This window comes from Asterias rubens, chromosome 20, assembly GCF_902459465.1.
Source record: "Asterias rubens chromosome 20, eAstRub1.3, whole genome shotgun sequence".
Classification (NCBI taxonomy): domain Eukaryota; kingdom Metazoa; phylum Echinodermata; class Asteroidea; order Forcipulatida; family Asteriidae; genus Asterias; species Asterias rubens.
Genome location: NC_047081.1, coordinates 7,167,410 through 7,187,763, shown reverse-complemented (window position 1 = coordinate 7,187,763; position 20,354 = coordinate 7,167,410). Strand labels below are relative to the sequence as shown.

Genomic DNA, 20,354 nt, shown 5'->3' with positions numbered 1-20,354 from the left:
CACTAGCGCCATACGGCAGCTCAGGGCTGTATACTTTCCAGGAAGATGAACAAGATTTAATGACCAGGGCACTAATTTGAAGCTTATTGAGACGTTATTGTGAAACGCGATACGAATAAAAACTATAAATATTTAGAAACAACCTGTTAAATTTCCTTTGGAATCGACCTGCTGTTGAAGGTAAATCTGTCCCGTTTCCTGGTCAATGGCGAACAACTCTTCGGCCTCCCTACTCAGAGCAATTGATTGGTCATCCACAGCCACTCGAAGTACATAAGAAGAGTTTGTATTTGTGAATGGTCGTGTATAGATCTGTGCGATTGGTTCGTTAACTCGTAGGTCGGATGGTATTTTTATTGAGTAAGAATCCATGGTGAAGTAAAAACTTGACCCTTCAGAACCTGAAAAAAATAAACACAATCAAGAAAATGCTTGATAATTCATACAAACCAAGATAGGAAGAAACTATAAATAAAATGTAAACTTGCGGGTACAACCACGTGTAAACCTCTTTTGTTACAGTGTTGGCTCTAAAAAGAACCGGTGGTCTCGGAGTTTCGACCGGTGGTCTCGAGTATACACTGCTCGTCTTTAGAGTAATGTTAAATAGTTGTGGGTAAAGACATCCGGCAATTCTGTACTGGGTTTTTTCTGATAACGGAAACCAAGGGTGGTCCTTATGTGAACTTCATATTCTCGCGGGCCTGTGGAAACCAGTAACAGGGGTGTGTGATTTGTGAACCACAAATGAAAATAATTGGTTAAGTTCTACTCTTCCAAGGAATGTGTTCTGGTGTCGATTTCATATAGCTCTAAGATTCATCTTAACAAGATTTGTCAATATTACCATAGTGATTTGAAATTTGACATCACACTATACTTAGCATTAATTAAAGGCAGTGGACACTATTGGTAATTACTCAAAATAATTATTAGCATAAAACCTTACTTGTTAACGAGTAATGGGGAGAGGTTGGTAGTATAAAACATTGTGAGAAACGGCTCTCTCTGAAATGAAGTAGTTTTCAAGAAAGGAGTATTTTCCACGAATTTGATTTCGAGACCTCAGATTCAGAATTTTGATGTCTCAAAATCAAGCATCTGAAGGCACAAAACTTCGCGTGAAAAGGGTGTTTTTTCTTTCACAGTTATCTCGCAAACTCAATGACCATTTGAGCTCATATTTTCACAGGTTTGTTATTTTATGCATATGTTCAGACACACCAAATGAAAAGACTGATTTTTGACAATTACCAATAATGGCCAGTGTATAGGATTTGAGGCATTGCATGGTGAGGTATCAATGTATATTTTGGTTTGCGGTAACACCGTGTGTGTGTACTTGCTGGTAGAGTTTGTTCTATTTTTGCTTTATTCCTTCTGCCGCGGAGACTCAACACGCTGCTGATTATTTAAAAAAAAAAATAATATAGGCATGATTTTTAATTCCAGTTTTGCCTAAGGAAAGATTGATTCCGTACCCCCTAAATGTTGAGACCGCTATGAGATTAGTTATTTGTTAAGGGGGGGGGTATTCTATGTGTACTACCAATCCCTGTATACGTCGGCCTACATTGAACCTACAACTGATTAACGTCCCATACGAAGGACAAAGCAATGGCTAAGGTTTTCTTTAAGCAAGTAAATAACTCAAGGGAGCTGAAGGTGAAATTGAATTTCCTCTTAAAACCGTCTAGATTGTAGGATGCAGGGAAACATGCACCAGGCAAGGAGTTCCAAAGAGATACAGTCAGTTAATAATATAGCTATTGAAATGACTCACTGTTATACACTGTTGATTTTCTCTTTGCTCTCCACGTAGGACTCGACACTCCGCTGGGCCCAATTTCATAGAGCTGCTTAAGCACAAAATTTTGCTTAAGCAAAGAAATCTTTGCTTAGTAAAATCAGATTACCGGCCAAGACTCCACTCAATTGTTATGCTAAGTAAACAACCGCTAAATACCAGTCACAAGCAATGTTTATGGCATGAAGTATTGGCCAGTAACATGCGTTAAATAAGCGAGCTATTTCCGTGCTTAAGCAAATTTTTGGCTTAAGCAGCTCTATGAAATTGGCCCCTGATCAGAAACCTTAGAGACAATTGCTTTAAACCACTCCGCCATGCTCAACACGTAGCGCAAGCTTCTTAATTTTAAATCTACACTAACGACTTTCAATCTAATGTAATCCCAGTTTTGCCTGAGGATGGATTTTGTCTCCCCGGATGCTGAGCCTCGCTTTGAGATTGGTTATTGTGTGAAAATCAAATCTTAAAGGCGCTGGACACCTTTGGTATTTGTCAAAGACCAGTAGAGTATTCTCAATTGGTGTATCCCAACATAATGCACAAAATAACAAACCTGTGAAACTTTTGACTCATCGTATAGTTGGATAAGATGAAAGAAAAAAATTCCATTGTTTCACAACTAATTTGTGTGCTGTCATTTAACTAAAACAGGCCTCAGACCTGAAGTCTTTTAATTACAGTGAGCAATTACCTCTTTCCTAAAAACTACGTAACTACGTTTTTTTTTTGTTTTTTTTACAAAATACGTTTTACGCTTACACTTATTTTGAGTAACTACCAATAGTGCCAGGTGCCTTTTAAGGCTGACGTTATAAAAAGGCAATTTTATAAGAGTCCAAAAATGTCATCCGCATCCAGGATGTAGCTGTTTGATTTCTCCTAACGACCGTGGCAGAATCCTGTTTGCTCAAATCAGCCAAAACACTTTGGATTTTATTCAACCTCAACCCTGTTCTTTGGAAGCAAGTTCAACGCTCCTTTACTACTGACACAGACCGATACAGTGGTTGTGTATTTTGAAGAGACCTTTCTCAGAAAAAAAGGACGCAAGAGGGCGACAATGCCTGTAAGTGGAAAGTGTTTACCATTGTATAACTCAGTATAACTGGCATCATCACCATTATTTCTGTCCTGGCTCCTCGCTCTTATGCTTAGCGTCTTGGTCCAAGACATCACTCAAACACGTATTGTTACGTAGCGTAACGTAACGCAACGTAACGTAACGGCGCGCTGCCAATGGTAACGAGAATAGACTAATTAATGCAAAGCTTGCAGGCGATATGGTGCGCTGCCCACGGTAGCGAGAATAGACTTGCGCAAAGCTAACGGACGATACGGCGCGTTGCCCATAGCGAGAATAGACTTGCGCAAAGCTAGCTGCCGATACGGCGCGCTGCCCATGGTGTCGAGAATTGACTTACGCAAAGCTAGGGGGCGAAACAGCGCGCTGCCCATAATTATGGTAGCGAGACTAGACTTGCGCAAAGCTAGCCGCCGAAACGGCGCGCTGCCCATGCATGGTAGCGAGGCTTGTAAATAATGCGAAGGTCTTGAAACGAAGACTAATGATTGGACCGAAGGTTGATAAACTATGAAACGACTCATTGAAAAAGATCGATTGATTAAAAGTGGATTCAACGGGCGCCCTCAGGCGGCGATAGTGAGGTAATTAGTATAAGCATCATAGAGCAAGGGTTAGTATAAGTATGTCTTATTCTGATGAAGGGATGGAGGCAAGCTTGAGAGGGAACAAGACTAGAGATTTCCGGAATTCTCGGGTCAGATTTGATTTATGACAAAGAGAATCACCATAGTATATCATGGGGTAGCATGAGCCGTATACTCTGAACACAACGGGCATAGATGAAGTGTTGAAACTTCATTGTAAACCAACCTCTTATTAAAGAGGTCTGATGTTATAGTAGTTCTATATGAGAGGAAAGTTGGTTTAACATTGGACATTAGGACATTTATGGCATAGGTTTGTAATCCGAATGTGAATGTGAATGTTCAATATCGATAGTAGAAAATAAACATTGGGTGTGAAAAACATTTGTAAACTTGAAACATCAAAATAGTAAAGAAGACATTCGCTGTTCAAACGTGAATGTCCAATGTCTGAACTCGGGTAAGTATTGAGTATACGGTGCTAACACACATCGGTTTATTTGGGGGAAAATAAAATTATGACTTTTTCATATTACGAAACAGTGTTGATAAAGAGTTGAGCTACACACTGCTCAGTCTCGCATCATTTTAAGTGTACAGTTAATGAATCGTTGAGTTCATGTTTACACTTTGAGTGAAAACAGACCACGTTTACGTTTACGTTTACGTTTACGTTTACGTGTATGTTTACGTTGGTAACTCGACAGGATTACTAAGTGAGGATGTTAAGCCAATGTTGTTTGATTTTTGGTGGAAAGCAGTTCGGACGCAAAAGTTCAAAAATAAACCAAACTAGCAATACACTACAAAACTAAAACTTTCCAGTTCCTCAATTTATGTTACGATTTTGCAATTTGCACAACAAGCACGACTAAACTTTAACAATTCATAATATTTCTTGTTTGCAAATGTAATTAAAAAAGCTTACAACCTTAACGGATATGACGTCACACAAAGAAAGGTCCCGAAATTTACTATTAAAATTGGTCTACTTTGCCTTTTATTAATTATTTTTATTTTTAATTTTAGTTTTAGGAGGATATGACGTCTAAAAAGTCCCGAAATAAATGTTAACAAATATGAGTAAGTCATGCGAACAGTTTCCAATCCACCCCCATCGCCTTCTTCCTGTCTCGTAATTCCCCCTGAATGAAGTGGAAAGTAAAAGCTTGGGTCAACTAAAGTTTGTTTTGCTTTTGATGCTTGACCATCCTCAGCCTATTTCAGGGATAGCCCCGGCAATTGCACTTTCCTAAGACCCCCACGAACCCTGCCCCAGTTATTAAGTAGGTGTACTGCCGGCAAATACCAACATGTGATGTTGTGTGGAGGAAGAGCAAATCATTGTTTTGTTTTGTTTCTTCCCTCGTTCCCAAACGCAATGCATGAAACGTTCCCATGGGAACGCCGTTGGGAAAGCCGGCGTCGAAGAGCAATTTCCAAGAGCAAACACATTTTCTATGAAATTTGAGACTCTGTGTCAGGAAGACAAACCACGCGAGTTTTAAAACAGAACCGAGTCACGTATTCTAGTGGTCTTTTTGTGCGCGCCAAAACTCTGCGTATAAGTGTAAATAGTATTATTGCTTGTACATTTTTCGATGTAAGTTATAGTTGTACGTCGATTCCTACACAGGGGATGAAATACGTACTGCTGTGAGCCCGGTACAATAGGCATTATTGCTGTTAGAATTGAGATATTTGCCATCAATCAACCTATCCAAACAATGGAATAATCAAAGCCATGAAAAACAATCTCCATCCAGTTTATTTGTATAGAAATTGTGTTTGCTTATAATTGATTTACTTTAAACATTCGCTATCGATTCCATGACTGCGTCTTGATTGACTATGTTAATGAGTGATGCTCATTCAGAATGTAGTATAGTGTTTCCCAATTCAGCCAAGACAGTCACATTAAACTGCTCATATATTCCTCAGTATATGAAACCCTTATCCATTTTGGGGGAAAAAAAACCACATGCAATGATGTATTCCTCGTCCTTCGAATGGAACGTAAACCCGCTGGTCCCGTGCGTTGTGTAATGCACGTAAGGGATTTCAGTAACACTTTTCGCTATAAGAGAAGGGGTTCGCCCAGCTGTTCCTGGTGTGGCTGATGAATGCAATGAAGCACCTTGTATAAGATGCTAAACAACTGGCTCTCAGAAGTCATTACCTCAATAACCTATCAATAACCTATCTACCTAAAAATATATATACTAAGCGCATTGAATACCTTGTTTGTTGATTACTACGTGGGTATTATCAAACTATAGCAAGTTTAGTTTTGGAAGAATTTTCATGAAAGTATCTGCTTGATAGAGCTAAGAATTAAGAATTGTAGTTCATACAAGAACAAAAGTATATAGTACAAAATACTTAGCAATGTATAACAAAGGAGAAGGGTTCTAACAAGAACTGAAGACTAATATTCGTAGAAAGTTTCGAAATGCAGACCAAGGTTAGTGGTTTAAACACATGCTTCAAATAAAGAAGTACGGTTCCAAGAATAAACCTCATCTTATTTAAGACACACACAGTCTTGATGTGTCTAACAGATGCACCGCTCAGTATTTGTTTTAGTGTGGCGTGTCTTCAAGTTAAGCAACAGTGATGTATTGGAATAATCTCTATGGACTCATTCGTTCCATTGAATAGTTCGTCATAGTTATGATTTGTTAGCTGAGTACTACGGATTTCCCGAGGTGCCAATGAACTAGTTTATATGCATGTGAGAGTTATCCCGGGATGATGACAAGTCGGTGGCTCTTCCGGCACTCCGTATGTGACTCCGAGTGTGTTTGCAAAGACATTTGCAATAATACTAATTTGACGTGGCTGGCATTATCGGGAATGTAATTTACCCAGAAATTAAAACCGCCATTATAACATTAAAGGAACATAATAGGACCAATAGAATTGGTAAGACAAAAACTCTTCTCTAATCTAATAGATGTTAAATTTGCGTCGTTGATTAACGAGTACCATTTTAGGTTTTACCCACACCGGTGTGTGTTAGCACCGTTTACTCAATAATTTTCCCAAGTCTTGTGGGAAAAAACACAGGCATATTACTCGTGTGGGATTCGAATTCACGACCTTTGATGTTGTCAAAGCTACACATAAAACTTACACGATTTATTGATGATGATAACAGAAATACTTTTGTCTGAAATGTCATATTATTTGGTGAGAAATAAGTTAAACTAATTTCCCATTTTGAGTTTATTGCTCAGTGAGCGTTTCATTAGTTTCTTCTTTTTTTAATCGATCTCATGCAAAATGTGTTACCGGTTTTCAACATGTTTTCGTGACCCAGAGGGCCGATTGATCTGAAACTCCTTCAGATTTGTTAATTTATGTACAAATTGCTTACACTGCCATCAACTATTTTGCCAGCAAAAAAACAATTCTGTACACGTTCCTTTAAAACTTCAAAGAAACATTGCCTCAAGGCGGGGAAAAACTCTAGACACAAAATCTTCGCATTAGTACTCCCTATCCTCCAGCAAATTAATCAACTAAAGTGGAAAGAACAATTCCTTTTATACACAAGAGGAGGTTTTTCTAAAAAGAACATATTTGGCTAGGAGGGTTGTCTGTTAATCTACACCTGGTGTTTGCAACCACGCAGTTGGCAAACACTCAAGGAATGTAATCCCAGCAGATGAGACACAGTTTGAAAAACAAAATAAAGTCCGTAAAATAACTTGTGGAAATAGAATCACAATGGGCGCTAAAGTTTTAAGAACTAATCACAGACTTTAACAAATTATCCACATCTGGTATTTGTAAGCATGGTGGTTGGTGTGATACACACTCATAAAAAAATGTGCAGCACATAGACACAGTTTTCTATTTTTTATTCAAAAAAAATCTTCGTGAAATAAAATCGAAGATGGCGCTAAAGTTTGAAGAACAAATCGTGTTGCAAGCACGATGGCTATAGTGGCACACACTCAAGGAATTTACATAGCCACAGTTTCCAATAAAAAACAAACAATCGAGAACTAATTTGTAGAAATAAAATCAAAAGTGGCGCTAAAGTTTGAGGAACAAATCACAGCCTATAACAAATATTGACATGGGCTTAGGAAACTATTTGATTTGCACATCATGCCACGACGTTTGACAACAAAAGCAATTCCTTGAGATAATTGTGTTTGAATAGACGCCGATTGTACATCAGGTATTTTCCTGATCAGATTTTGAACTCCGAAGATGGTTACAACGTTTTGAATATATAGTAGTTTGGCTACTTTTTCAAAAAGCTTTAGACACAGAGCCACGGTCAGTTCAGTTTTAAAAGGCTGCCTACGCAGACAAAAATTGCCTAGCAATTGTCTGCTAAGCAGAAATGAGCAGGATATCAGTCACGATTTGTACATGAGACAATGTAACTTGGCTGGTAACCCTATTGCTTAACGATTGTTTGATTAGCAGAAATGAGCAGAATACCAGTCACAATTTGTGGATGTGATACAGTAGGTATGGTAACCTTATTCTGGTAACCGTGATTTTGTTGTACTTAACTATTTGTTTATAGTGTTTAAGCAGCTCTATGAAATTGGTCCACAGAAAATTTAGCACAGAAAATCCCGACTTGAGTTGCTATCAAAATCCATGTATCTAATATTGTGGGAGTGATAGTTATAGGTCAGTCAAAGTTGATTCTGTTCCAATTCTAAAACCAACTTAATGCACTTCTAATAACGGGAGACAGAACTGTGTCTCAGAATTTAAGATAAACGCAAATCTTAAGGCTTTGCCATGGTAACGGATGGGCTTTGACCCACAAAAATCCTAATCTTAGTCAAGTCAACACGCATCAGCTATCCTAAATATAGCATCATAAAATACGTTGAAGAGCAAACGTAGCCTTCTTTCTTCGGATCGGATGACGAGGTCTGTTCGTCTCTCACACTCTGCTTGATCACGCTGTAAATCACTTTTATCGCGTTTGGAGAACTTCCAACGACGGATATAAGCACGGGGGTTAAAACCCTTCCATAGTGAACTCCCTGAAGAGTTCAAACAATCGTTGGGTCGGGTAAAGACGTGACAAGATGCATCGGGGTCCCAAGAACTAATCAAAATTGTTGCTTTACGCTTAAACGCTTCCCACCCTCAATTTGCCTGTGTATATTAGTTTAAACGAATGTAGTGACTAATTACGTCAACATCAAGAGTCTTGTTTTCACAGCCCGTTTTCTTCTTCTATTTTCCCCTTCTCTACGTAATTTGTCCTGCTGGTTAGATGATCTGAAGTTCAATGTTTGATGAACAATTTCATGAAAATGCAAAATGTAAGAGATAATTCTTGAGAAACTCACATAAATTTGTACGGAAATGGTACAAATACACCTTTTGTATGAAACATTCTTACCTGGCGGTTTGCGTTTTGTGTTCGTTAACCTTTTTACTGTGGTATCTCTAAAAACCAACTGCTTCTCCATATCACATACACTCTTAAAATTGCTTAGATGTAGAAAAAAAGAGAGCTATTCCTATAGGTTTATTCCACATACTGCATCTCTTTGGAACTCCCTGCCTGTTCCACGTTTTCCTCCATCCTACATCTAGACTGGTTTAAGAGGAAAATTAAATCCTACCTTCAGCTCCCCTGAGTTCTGTATACATTAAATATATTTCCTCTTTGTAGCCCTATACCAAGAGTGGTTTTAATAATAATAATAATAATAATAATAATAATAATAATAATCATAATAATAATACCATTTATATAGCCTTGTTTGAGCAGAACATGCATAACAACAATTAAAACAAAGGGGGTTAGCGTTGGTAACATGTGACAAGTTATTTATTTCCACTGTTTCCTAAAAATTGTAACCCCGATGGGGAAATCAAAGACCTTGATATCCTAGACTAGACTGTTCCATATATATAAGAGGGGAGGCATTAATTAAGTTATGTATTCCGTGCGTTGTCCGTGCATGGTATTGGATATTTATGTTTTTCATTTCAAGACAGCACCATCAATCAAAATCCATTAATTGATGTTCGGCGAACATCAACATACCTAGGATATATGTAGGACAAATCATCATACTATACCACATGATTGTCAAAAGTTTATTCGTGTGTGTACTTAAAAAATATGTTAATGTTCTCAATATCACAAAATAAATTCAAAAATGGGGTATCTAACTTATTAATAGAACCACTAACGTCATTATGTTTTGTTACCTGCATCATATCCTAAGCTTTAAATCCCATCATTACAACATTTAACTTGCATACAGTGCCAAACGTCTTGTGACATTTTGATTTGCATCTTCGATTTATCTTCCAGATCATTTCTGTTCTTGTGATAGAATTTTGATGGCGCTCTGTCATGTCCAATAGCGCATCATTGGTTTCCCTAAGGAGTTGCTGAGACAGAGGTAATCCTTCTGCTAATGGTTTTTATCAAGGTGCATGGATGTTATGCTCGCCCCCGTAAAACAAATGCACAAGTCTTTCCTTAAACTGCACAATGAAACAGACATTTTTTTTTATAAGGTGAAGTTACGGTCATAGATTTGTTAGCGTCGGCGCAATTCTGATTTATCGGCAAAAACAAAATTCAAAGAAAGGTACAATAAATAGCAGTTTCCTCTGAAAAGGGGTAAAAATTTGGTGAGAAAGTTACTGATGCAGAATCCCACTGTTACTGTGGGTTTTTTGTGGTTTTTTTTTTAGGGGGTTTCGCCTCCGTGAAGAAACAACTGAAGTTCTTCCCCAAATGCCACTAGCATTGCAAGGTCCTGTAAGTTTGAGTTTAGGGTCATATATTGGTTATTGTCAGTGCAATGGTGATTTATTGGCAAAATTATAAAGAAAGGTACAATGGCAGTTTCAACTGAATACAGTGATTATTTGGTTAGAAAGATATGAACTGAGGTAGAGATAATCTCACTGTTAAAGGTTTGTTATCATGGTACCTTGATGTTTTTTTCCGACCGTGTTGGCTCCATGTTCATCAGGGCCCAATTTCATGGCTCTGCTTACCGCCGAATTCCGCGCTTACAATCATGATTCCCCGCTGCGGTGCTAGGTCCGAATTTCGATCTGCGCTAGCCTTGTAAGCGTATGAATGCCTAGTAACGTTGAGTACGCACGCGCAGAAGCCAGAATCTGCCGCTAACCCGTCAAATACGCTTGCCGTAAGCACATAATTCCCTGCTTCCGTAAGCGCCGATTCTGTGCTTACGGTTAGCAGAGCCATGAAATTGGGCCCTTGTCTGTTACTAATTTTGTATAATCCAGTTTTGTGTTCAATACATGTTATCATCCCCAACTGCAACAAGAAAATAGCAAGATAGAGAAGGCAACGATTAAAAGATTTGTCAAGATTGTTGGAAAGCAAACGTGAACAAGTTTTTTTAAGTTTCTGCTGGAAGACGGTGATGTTGTGTACTTAGGCCGTGTCCGAAACGGCGACTTCGGCTACAGCTACGGCTAGATCGCGCGCGTCTGCCTATTCTTCAACACTGGTAGACGCGCTGATCTAGACGTAGCTGTAGCCGAAGTCGCCGTTTCGGACACGGCCTTATTGTATGCTGTATTCCGGAAGTGAGTTCCAGAGTCTGGGTGCTTTGTTTGAAAACGTTGTTTTTTGTCAGCGCAATTTTAACAATACAAGACAAACAAATACACTCATCGGATAATGTTACAAAGCGCTGAACAGAGTCCAGAAACCTAACCAAACAATACAATTTAACATGTATACCTGTCATTGTTTAAAAATAATGAGTTTTCAGAGCCGTCTTAAAAGCATCAAATGAAGGGGGCAGTGATTGTGCTATGGGAGCTCTTTCCAGAGTCGATGGACAAAATTATGTTGTGCCTGGATGTTGATTTATATGAAACAGTATACATTTGTTGCACGATGTGACGGGGTCCATGGCGTTTTGTACACCCGAGGGGGAAAATGGCAAACGAGGCGAAGCCGAGGGGGTGCCATTTTCCTCCGAGGGTGTACAAAACCCATGGACCTCAATCACAGCGTGCAACAATTGATTTGTTATACCTTGGTAACATTAATATTCCTCTTCTCGAAATTCCGTTGTTATCTTCAAATAAGCAGACGAACAAGAAACAATTCCCTCGAACCCGCGGGTGTTTCGTACACAGCGCCGGAAATCGACCAACACTGGGAACGGTCAAGGTGATGTACACCGGTGTACATCACTTTTCATGTTACCCGACCCCAAGCCATGTAACATGCGTTTTTGTTGCACGTCACGTGATTGGTTTTCGACCAATCAAACGTCACGGTTTGTTACCGTTTGTTAACACTATTTGGTAATTTTCAAAGACCAGTCTTCCCACTTGGTGCATCTCAACATATTCATAAAATAGCAAACCCGAAGTTGCGAGATGATAATAAAAGAATAAACACCATTGTCACACGAAGTTGTGTGCTTTCAGATGCTTGATTTCGTGACCTCAAATTCTAAATTATGAGATCACGAAATCAAAATCGTGGGAAATTACTTCTTTCTCAAAAACTGCGTCACTTCCAGAGGGAGCCGTTTCTCATAATGTTTTATACTATGAACCTCTCCCCATTACTCTTTACCAAGTGAGGTTGTATGCTAATAATTATTTTGAGTAATTACCAATAGTGTCCACTGCCTTTAATATGTGACAGTTCCAGCTGCGTACAATAGTTACTTAGTTAGAAAACAGCAAGAACACTTTCATACTGTTTTTTTTACAGAATGTCAAATTAATCCATTCACTTTGATGAGCGAGGTGACAGCGGGTACCAACCGCTTTTTTTGGCCGCATCATTCGCGAACGGACACCCCCGACCTTAAGGAATCAGAGAAACGATTTTGCACGCTTCGTGTCTCACTAATTCAAACGTGTCGGGGTGATAAATTATCCAAACCGTATTATCTATTAAGGGGATCCTTTCTAAAGATAGTTTGAACTAAATCAACAGCTGTAGTGCTTCTTGAAAAGTAATTTTTATTGTCGTTAATTGTTTTAGTATTTACCAACCTTTGACCCAAAAGACTTCATTCCCGACTCCTTGTGTAAGGCAACTAAAAGCACACACACACAATTATGTGCAACAAGGGTGACTTTTGTTTCGTCATCATTCTCATGCATCTTCGATGACCTAATGGGCACATTTTTCACAGATTTGTTATTACGCATGTTAAGTATGATTTTAAACTTTGCATGGTGGAAACACGATGTGGAAAGTTTTGCGGTAACACCTTGTAATGACTATCTCTAAAATAAATGAGTTTTCAGAACCGCCACAACTCATTTAGAGATAGTAATTACATGGTGTTACCGCAAACCTTTCTACGTGCATTTGTTGGGATACACCAAATGAGACTAAGTGGTCTTTGACAATATTTCCAAATGTGTCCAGTGCCTGTAAGTAAGAAATCTGATGTATAAAAATGAAAGCTACCATTGTTGCGACAACCAATTTCAACACTAGTAGCCACAAATTGTGTAATAAAAAAGCAATATGCAAAGGCCTTTTATCAGTCATCTCGTTGTTTTCATGTGTGATTTCTACTGTTAAAGGATTCGGGTACTTTTTCAAAATGTCCACAGATTTACATTAAACTTACAGGGTTTGAAGATAATGATAGTTGAAAGTTTTCCTTCAAATATTAGTAACTAAGGTTGTGTAGTTTTTGAGAAATGAGTAAAACAAGTCACAAAATAATTTTGGTCTCATGAGACCAACATTATTTTAGCATGTAAAATCCCCTTAACCAGTTATTATATTATACCAAAACCATAGCGTAACTGGTTAATACGTCTTTACATGCTAAAACTGAGACGAAAATTATTACTTTTACTCATTTCTCAAAAACAACAGCGCCTCAGTAAGTAAAATTCCAAGGGAAGCTTTATATTATCATAATCTTCAACCTGTGTAAGTTTAATGTAAATCTGTGAACATTGTGTTTTTGTTAGGAAAAAGTATATAGACCCTTTAAAGACACTGGACACTTTTGGTAATTGTTAAAGACCAGTTTTCTCACTTGGTGTATCTCAACATATTAATGAAATAACACACCTGTGAAAATTTGAGCTCAATATTGGTCGTCGAAGTTGCGCGATAATAGTGAAAGAAAAAACACCCTTGACACACGAAGTTTTGTGCTTTCAGATGCTTGATTTCGAGACCTCATAAGTTCTAAATCTGAGGTCTCGAAATCAAGTTCGTGGAAAATTACTTCTTTCTCGAATACCATGTCACTTCAGAGGGAGCCGTTTCTCAAAATGTTTTATACTATCAACCTCTCCCCATTACTCGTCACCAAGTAAGGTTTTATGCTACTAATTATTTTGAGTAGTTACCAATAGTGTCCACTGCCTCTAATTTGCGAAGTATAACCTCAGCCTAACCTTAGTCAATGCCAGTGTATTTCCAAAGCCCTTCTCAAGCAAGCGACTAAAAGCTTGCATTTTGACAGGGTACATGGTACACACACACCTTTACGTAGGCGTCGCTTTAACGCAACATGGTGCCATCTCACCAGTCAAAAATAACCAACAATCTTTCCCTTTTAAAAGCAAACCTAATTAACGCAACTTCGGAAGACCCTTTAAAGTCCTCGAGAAACGACACAACAGCCACAGGGCTGGAAATGCCAGACGTTTCCACAAAGTAAAAACACTTGACTGTGTGCTCTTGCATCTTAATATCATTTTATTAGCTACCTCTAAAAAAATATGCAAGGTAATCAACTTGTTTCAAGAGGATGTTTCAGAATTGGAGACGGATGTTTTGCAACAATAATCACAATTTGGAGACAGACAAGCTAAGAGTATGAAGAGTCGAGAACTAGCTGTCTCTTTGATTTGTTACTGTCATTTTGAAGTCAATATTGTTGGCCTACTTCTATTTCGCTATTATTTAACGTCGTGACTAAATCGAATCCTACGTCGTTAAAAACTCCATTCATAAATACCTCAGACATTTTCGCTATTCCTATTGATGGAGGGCGCGTCACGTAGAGGTGTATAAACGGTTGATAATGACCAGCTGGACTCTGATTATAACCGGTAAGTTTTAGTGCAAGACGTTTCTGAATGTGAAAGGTGAAAGTGAAATGTGAAAGGCAAACGAGATAGTCTTGCACCAAGACTAATACGCGCATGAACGAATCCTGAAACTGTCGGAAATAGGCGTCTAAGTCAAATCAGTGCAACACACAGACGTACACAGCTCAAGCACGTCGGAAACGGAAAAGTTTTACACAATTTCTTATTTTTATCACGCCTTTTAACCAAACAGGCATTCATGAATGGGAATAAAAGAGTAGTGACTCTCTCTTAAACGGCCTTCGACTCGGGTCTTTATCACACGGCAACGACCCTGCCTGTTTTAAACGGTCGTTAAACAACTCATCGCTACCCTTTCATTCCCTTGTTTAAATATTCATGAATTAGTGATTCAAATAAGTTACCACAGCTCGTCAACTGACAAGGGATGTGGGTTACAGACATAGTTCCTTTTATAACTTAAACTAATCAGTCATAAAACTGAAAATGAATGTAATTTCCATAAAAATAATATACCAACGGCAAAAGGCATGTCTCAGCATATCTGAGTTGCTGTCATTGTTTTCCATTGTCTGAGTTGCTTTCATTGTTGCCTATGTCTGAGTTGCTGTGTACTGTTGTCAATTGTCTAAGTTGCCGTCATTGTTGTCAATGTCTGAGTTGCTGTCATATTGTCAATGTCTGAGTTGCTGTCATTGTTGTCAATGTATGAGTTGCTTTAATCGTTTTCCATCGTCTAAGAAGATATCATTGTTGCCATGTATGAGATGTTGTCGTTAAGGTTCATGTCTGGGTTGCCCTTAAACAAATATGCTTTCACTGTCTGCCTGTTGTCCTTATTTGTTTATTGTTTACATTTTTAAATTTTCTTTAAAAAACAAAAACAAAACAATCAGCCTCCTTCAGGCTCTTAAGACTTTGTTTCAGAAACAAACCACCAATACAAGACACAGCATGCAAAAACATCTGCCGTAATGACTCGTTCCGGGATAACAGTACACTTGTCTTTCTTGTTTCTTTCCCTCCCTTTTGGGGGAGGGGAGGGCAAGTCGCAGGACGCCTGTAGCTTGCTTTAATAAAACCACGTGCAAGAAATATAGCACATAATATTATGTTTAAAAAAATACCTTTCTCAAAGATTTCTCTTGTGTCATTTCACTCAAGCCTTACGCCAGTTCTTGGAAAGATTTATCATCAGTCACTTAAGTTTTGCTTTATAACAATTTTAGTAATTAGATTCGAGACATTTTTATATTAAGTGCATGATCGGAAAGAAGATGTTATACAAACACCACTTTCTCTTTGGCGTCTGAAGACAAATAAGACAACATTCACAATAGTGTAGTCTTCTAACATATCTTTTGTAAAAACCTTAAAATAAACACTTGACAATGTCTAAGGTTGTTGTACCCCGTTAATCACCTCCCAAGAGAGGCGAGACAGGCTGGAAAACACAGGACATGATGTAAAAAATATGTATTCCCAACAGACATTGGCTAAAAATGACTTGGCGCTTATACTCACAAATTTACCTCCGGGAGGACCTACATCAATATTATGCTAAAAACTACTTCTCGTGACTACCAAAATCATAAGGATTTACCGCCATAGTCGTGTATTTTTAACCACAGATCATAACATCGGATTTTGATTTCCTATGTAGGTATGGATCGCCAACTTACTTTTTATTAGCTCACGTACAAATAATAATAAATTAGCTCTATCCCCTTTGGCGATCAGTATGATCATTGACGTAAAAACTGCATTATGAATATTCATTAACTGTTTTTGAAGCGCGATTGGCTGACATTGGAAAACGCTCGTACAAGCTCGTCCAAACTTATATGACTTGGCCTTAAGTTTTTAATAACTATAACGAGGCATTAAGGACTTTGTGAAATCGCCCCAGTTCCAATAATCAATAAGGTATGTTCTTCGACGCCTTTATTAACACAGATTAAAGGCAAAGGACACAGTTGACAAACTCGTTGTGCTTTCAGATGCAAAACAACAGAGCTCAGGCCTGAAGTCTTTAATTATTTGAATGAGAAATTACCTTGCTCAAAAAAAAACGACTTTACTTCAAAGGGAGCCATTTCTGTTTTATACCATCAACAGCTCTCCATTGCTCGTTACCAATTAAGTTTGTATGCTAACAATTACTTTGAGTAACTATAAATAGTGTCCAGTGCATTGCTCATTAAGTAAACAAGTCTCCAACTGTCAGGTGACGTTTACGCATAAAAAAAAACGTGATGAACATCACCATGGCATAGAGCAAGTACCTAACGATCTCACCTAAAGGGAAGTTACACGTTTGGTAATTACTCAAAACAAATATTACTTAAAAACTGACTTGGTAATGAGCATTGGAGAGCTGTTGATAGTATAAAACATTGTGGGAAACGACTCCCTCTGGAGTAATGTAGTTTTTGAGAAAGAGGTAATTTCTCACTGAAATAATAAAAGACTTCTAGCTAGAAGCCTATTATTCCTTATTCCTATCTGAAAGCACACAAATTCGTCCAACAAGTGTGTTTTTTCTTTCATCATTTTCTCGCAACTTCGAACCGATTGAGCTCAAATTTTCAAGGTTTGTTATTTTATGCTTATGTTGGGATTCGTCAAGAGAGAAGACTGGTCTTTGACAATTACCAAACCTGTACCTTCCCTTTAAGCTATCTTGAAGTGCTTGCTCCTATGTTAATTGATGAAGTCTCAGTGTACCTACTCATTCATACTAGACGTTGCCTTGACAAATATTTAAACTCGATGTTCACAACATCTGTGTCACTATTCGCCGAACATGTTAAAGGCCAGGGCACCACACTCTCCGTAGTCTGTGATATGCTCTTATCAGTTGACTCCACATCGCATAACGAGTCCCAATGCACCCCTCCTATACTACACTGGCTCGTTAATCATTCAGAGATTGGATGACTGAGTTAAAGGCAATGGGCGCTAGTGGTACTCTCTCGAAATTAATGTTAGCAGTAGAGAGCTGTTGATAGTATGAAACATTGTGAGAAACGGCTCCCTCTGAAGTAACGAAGTTTTTGTAATAAAAGAGTTTGTGCAACAAGGGTGTTTTTTCTTACATTATTCTTTTGCAATTTCATTGACCAATTGAGTCAAAATTTTCACAGATTTGTTATTTATGTATATGTTGAGATAAAGCTAGTGGGAATACTGGTCTTTGACAATTACCAAATGTATGCAGTGTCGTTAAAGGAGTTATACGGGATTGGTAGAGCTGACGAAAATAGTCAGACAGTGATCGCGTTTTGTGGGGTAAGCCAAAAACATGAAGAAAATAACTGGAACATTCGGAATGAACCCTTTATGTGGGTTAGGAGAAATAGAGAAAATAATGCATAATGGTTTCATCATGTAAACAACGAATTTGAGTTTAAATATCTTTTCCGATCCTGTAACACCTTTAAAGCAGGCACAAAGCAACTTGCATTTTGCAAATCATAAAAGCAAGTCACTTGTCCTCTCCAATATGAACTCAAAGTGAAGAAATGAAATTTGGAGTTGTCGGAGATATTTTTTTTCCCTCTTTTCCATGGCTTTCTTAAGTACTTTTCGGTTATTTTTCAGACATCAACCACGAACAAAAAATTATGCCGAAAGCTAAGAAATTGTACGTGTATACTTTTTGTGCAGTGGGTCAAAAAAGGTTTAAAGAAAATTACTTAGGCTCTGAATTTCGAAGAAGTTGAGACTTCGAGACGAATATCGCTAGAATGTATATAAGTGTAGTTTAGGTCATCACCAAGTTAATTAACAAAAAAATATTGCTGAAACTGTTGAAAACTTACGGCGTGGAAAAGCCGTTTTTAAAGGACACTGTTGGTAATTACTATCAAAAAAAATAACATCAAAACAATATTTGGTAACGAGGAATGGAACGCTGTTGAAAGTTTAAACTATTGTGTGAAACGGCTTCCTCTCCAGTAACGTAGATTTTGAGAAGGAGTTAATTTTCACTCAAACTTTTAACAAAAAAAAACAATTAATCAGGCCAGAAGCCTTGTTAAGGCATGTAAAAGAACACAACTTGTTCAACTAGGTGTTTTTTACTTCCACTACTCTTTGCACACTTAGATGTCCAATTGAGTAATAAAAAAAGCAGGTTTGTTATTGCATGCATTATGTTGGGATACACCAAATGAGAATACTGGTCTTGGACAACAAAAGTGTCCGATGCCTTTAAGTACGAGTATCGGACGACTTGAATGGCGGTCATTCAAGAGATAGTCGATGGCCAGTGGGTCGATACGTAGTGCTCTCCAATACGACAGGGGTCAAATGACTAAGTGATGTAGACATCATCCCAGGCTAGGGATCGAGGTTGTTAAAGGAACTAAAACGGCTAAACAAAGGGTCGTATAAAATCGATTTTCAATAGTTAAATGGGCTTTTCAAAAAAGGAAAATTATGGTAATTTTGTGCGTTGAGAAAAAAACAAATCTCCAGGTCCCGTTTGAAAAAACAAACACTTTGAACAGGCATGCTATTAAAGGGGGTAAGATGCCTTGGATTGGGCGAGTTGGTCTTTAAAAGAAAGCGTTTTTAACCGTTTGTTATAAAATGCATATGGTTGGAAAGATGTTTTAAAAGTAGAATACAATGATCCACACATATTTGCCTCGAAATTGCGTGGTTTTCCTTTTACTTTGCGAACTAACACGGTCGGCCGTTTATGGGAGTCAAAATTGTGACTCCCATAAATGGCCGACCGTGTTAGTCGGCGATGTAAAAAGAAAACCACGCAATTTTGAGTGATACTTTTGTGTGGATCATTATATTCTACTTTTGAAAATCTTTCTAATCACATGCATTTTATAAACAAACGGTTACAAACGCTTTTCAAAGACTAACTCGACCGATCCACGGTAAAGTGTTCCTTTAACTCGTAAATTTCTGATTCCACAAAATAATGGCCGGACTTGTTAGTTCTCAAAGTAAAGGGATAACCACGCATTTTAGAGGCACATTTATAGAGGCATATTTTGTGTGGGCCGTTATATTATACTTGTAAAACATCTGTCTGAGCATATGCATTTCACAAAACGATTTGAAAAACACCTTTCTTGGACCAACTCGTCCGAACCAAGGCAACGTGTTCCTTCAAATTGAAATAAATGCATTCTTGTTACGATGGATTAACAACAATATGTAACAACAATACCCGAGTTCAGGCAATGTTGTTGACAGAGAGACCATGCAGCTTAAACAGTGCGACATCTTAGTGTGTGTACATAGCACTCATCGCAGTCCTGATAAACTATAGCGACACATCAGAAAGTCTGTTTTCTTTAAAGGGAAAGTACAGATTTGGTTTTTGCGAACAATTTGATTGTTTTAATCATAGAGACTTCAGGACTGAAACTATTTTAAGGCATCTGAAAGCACACAAATGTGTGCAGCAAGGGTGCTAAGTATAGTTATATACAATTACATTATAGTCTGTGGACATTTTATTTTACAATTTTATTGGAAATCTTAGAGATGTTACTGTCAGTTATGCTTCTCAGAATCAAACTTGGGGATAAAAAAAACTCAGTGTTTATTTTTCCATAATCCCGTTACTGCAAGTTGAAATGATTCTCAAATTGCTTTATGCTATCGAGAATTTGTGTATTTCTAACCATTAGTAAGTTTGTAAAAATACTCATAAGTTTAAGAGTCATTACCAAACGTATACATGCCTTTAGGCCTGAAGCTTATCATAATGCATCTAAAAGCACACACAATTAAGTGCAACAAGGGTGTTTCTTCTGTCTCCACTCTCTTGCAACTTCGACGAGAATTTGAG

General features: G+C 38.0%; 1 protein-coding gene across 1 annotated transcript in view; it reads right to left on the bottom strand.

Moving 5' to 3' along the window:
- Positions 1-20,354, bottom strand: part of LOC117303982 (proto-oncogene tyrosine-protein kinase receptor Ret-like) — a 77,470-nt gene that overhangs the window by 23,380 nt on the left and 33,736 nt on the right. Inside the window, exon 2 of the mRNA XM_033788452.1 lies at positions 144-401. Within this exon, the coding sequence (XP_033644343.1) occupies positions 144-401 (258 nt within the window). The remainder of the gene's footprint in view (positions 1-143; positions 402-20,354) is intronic.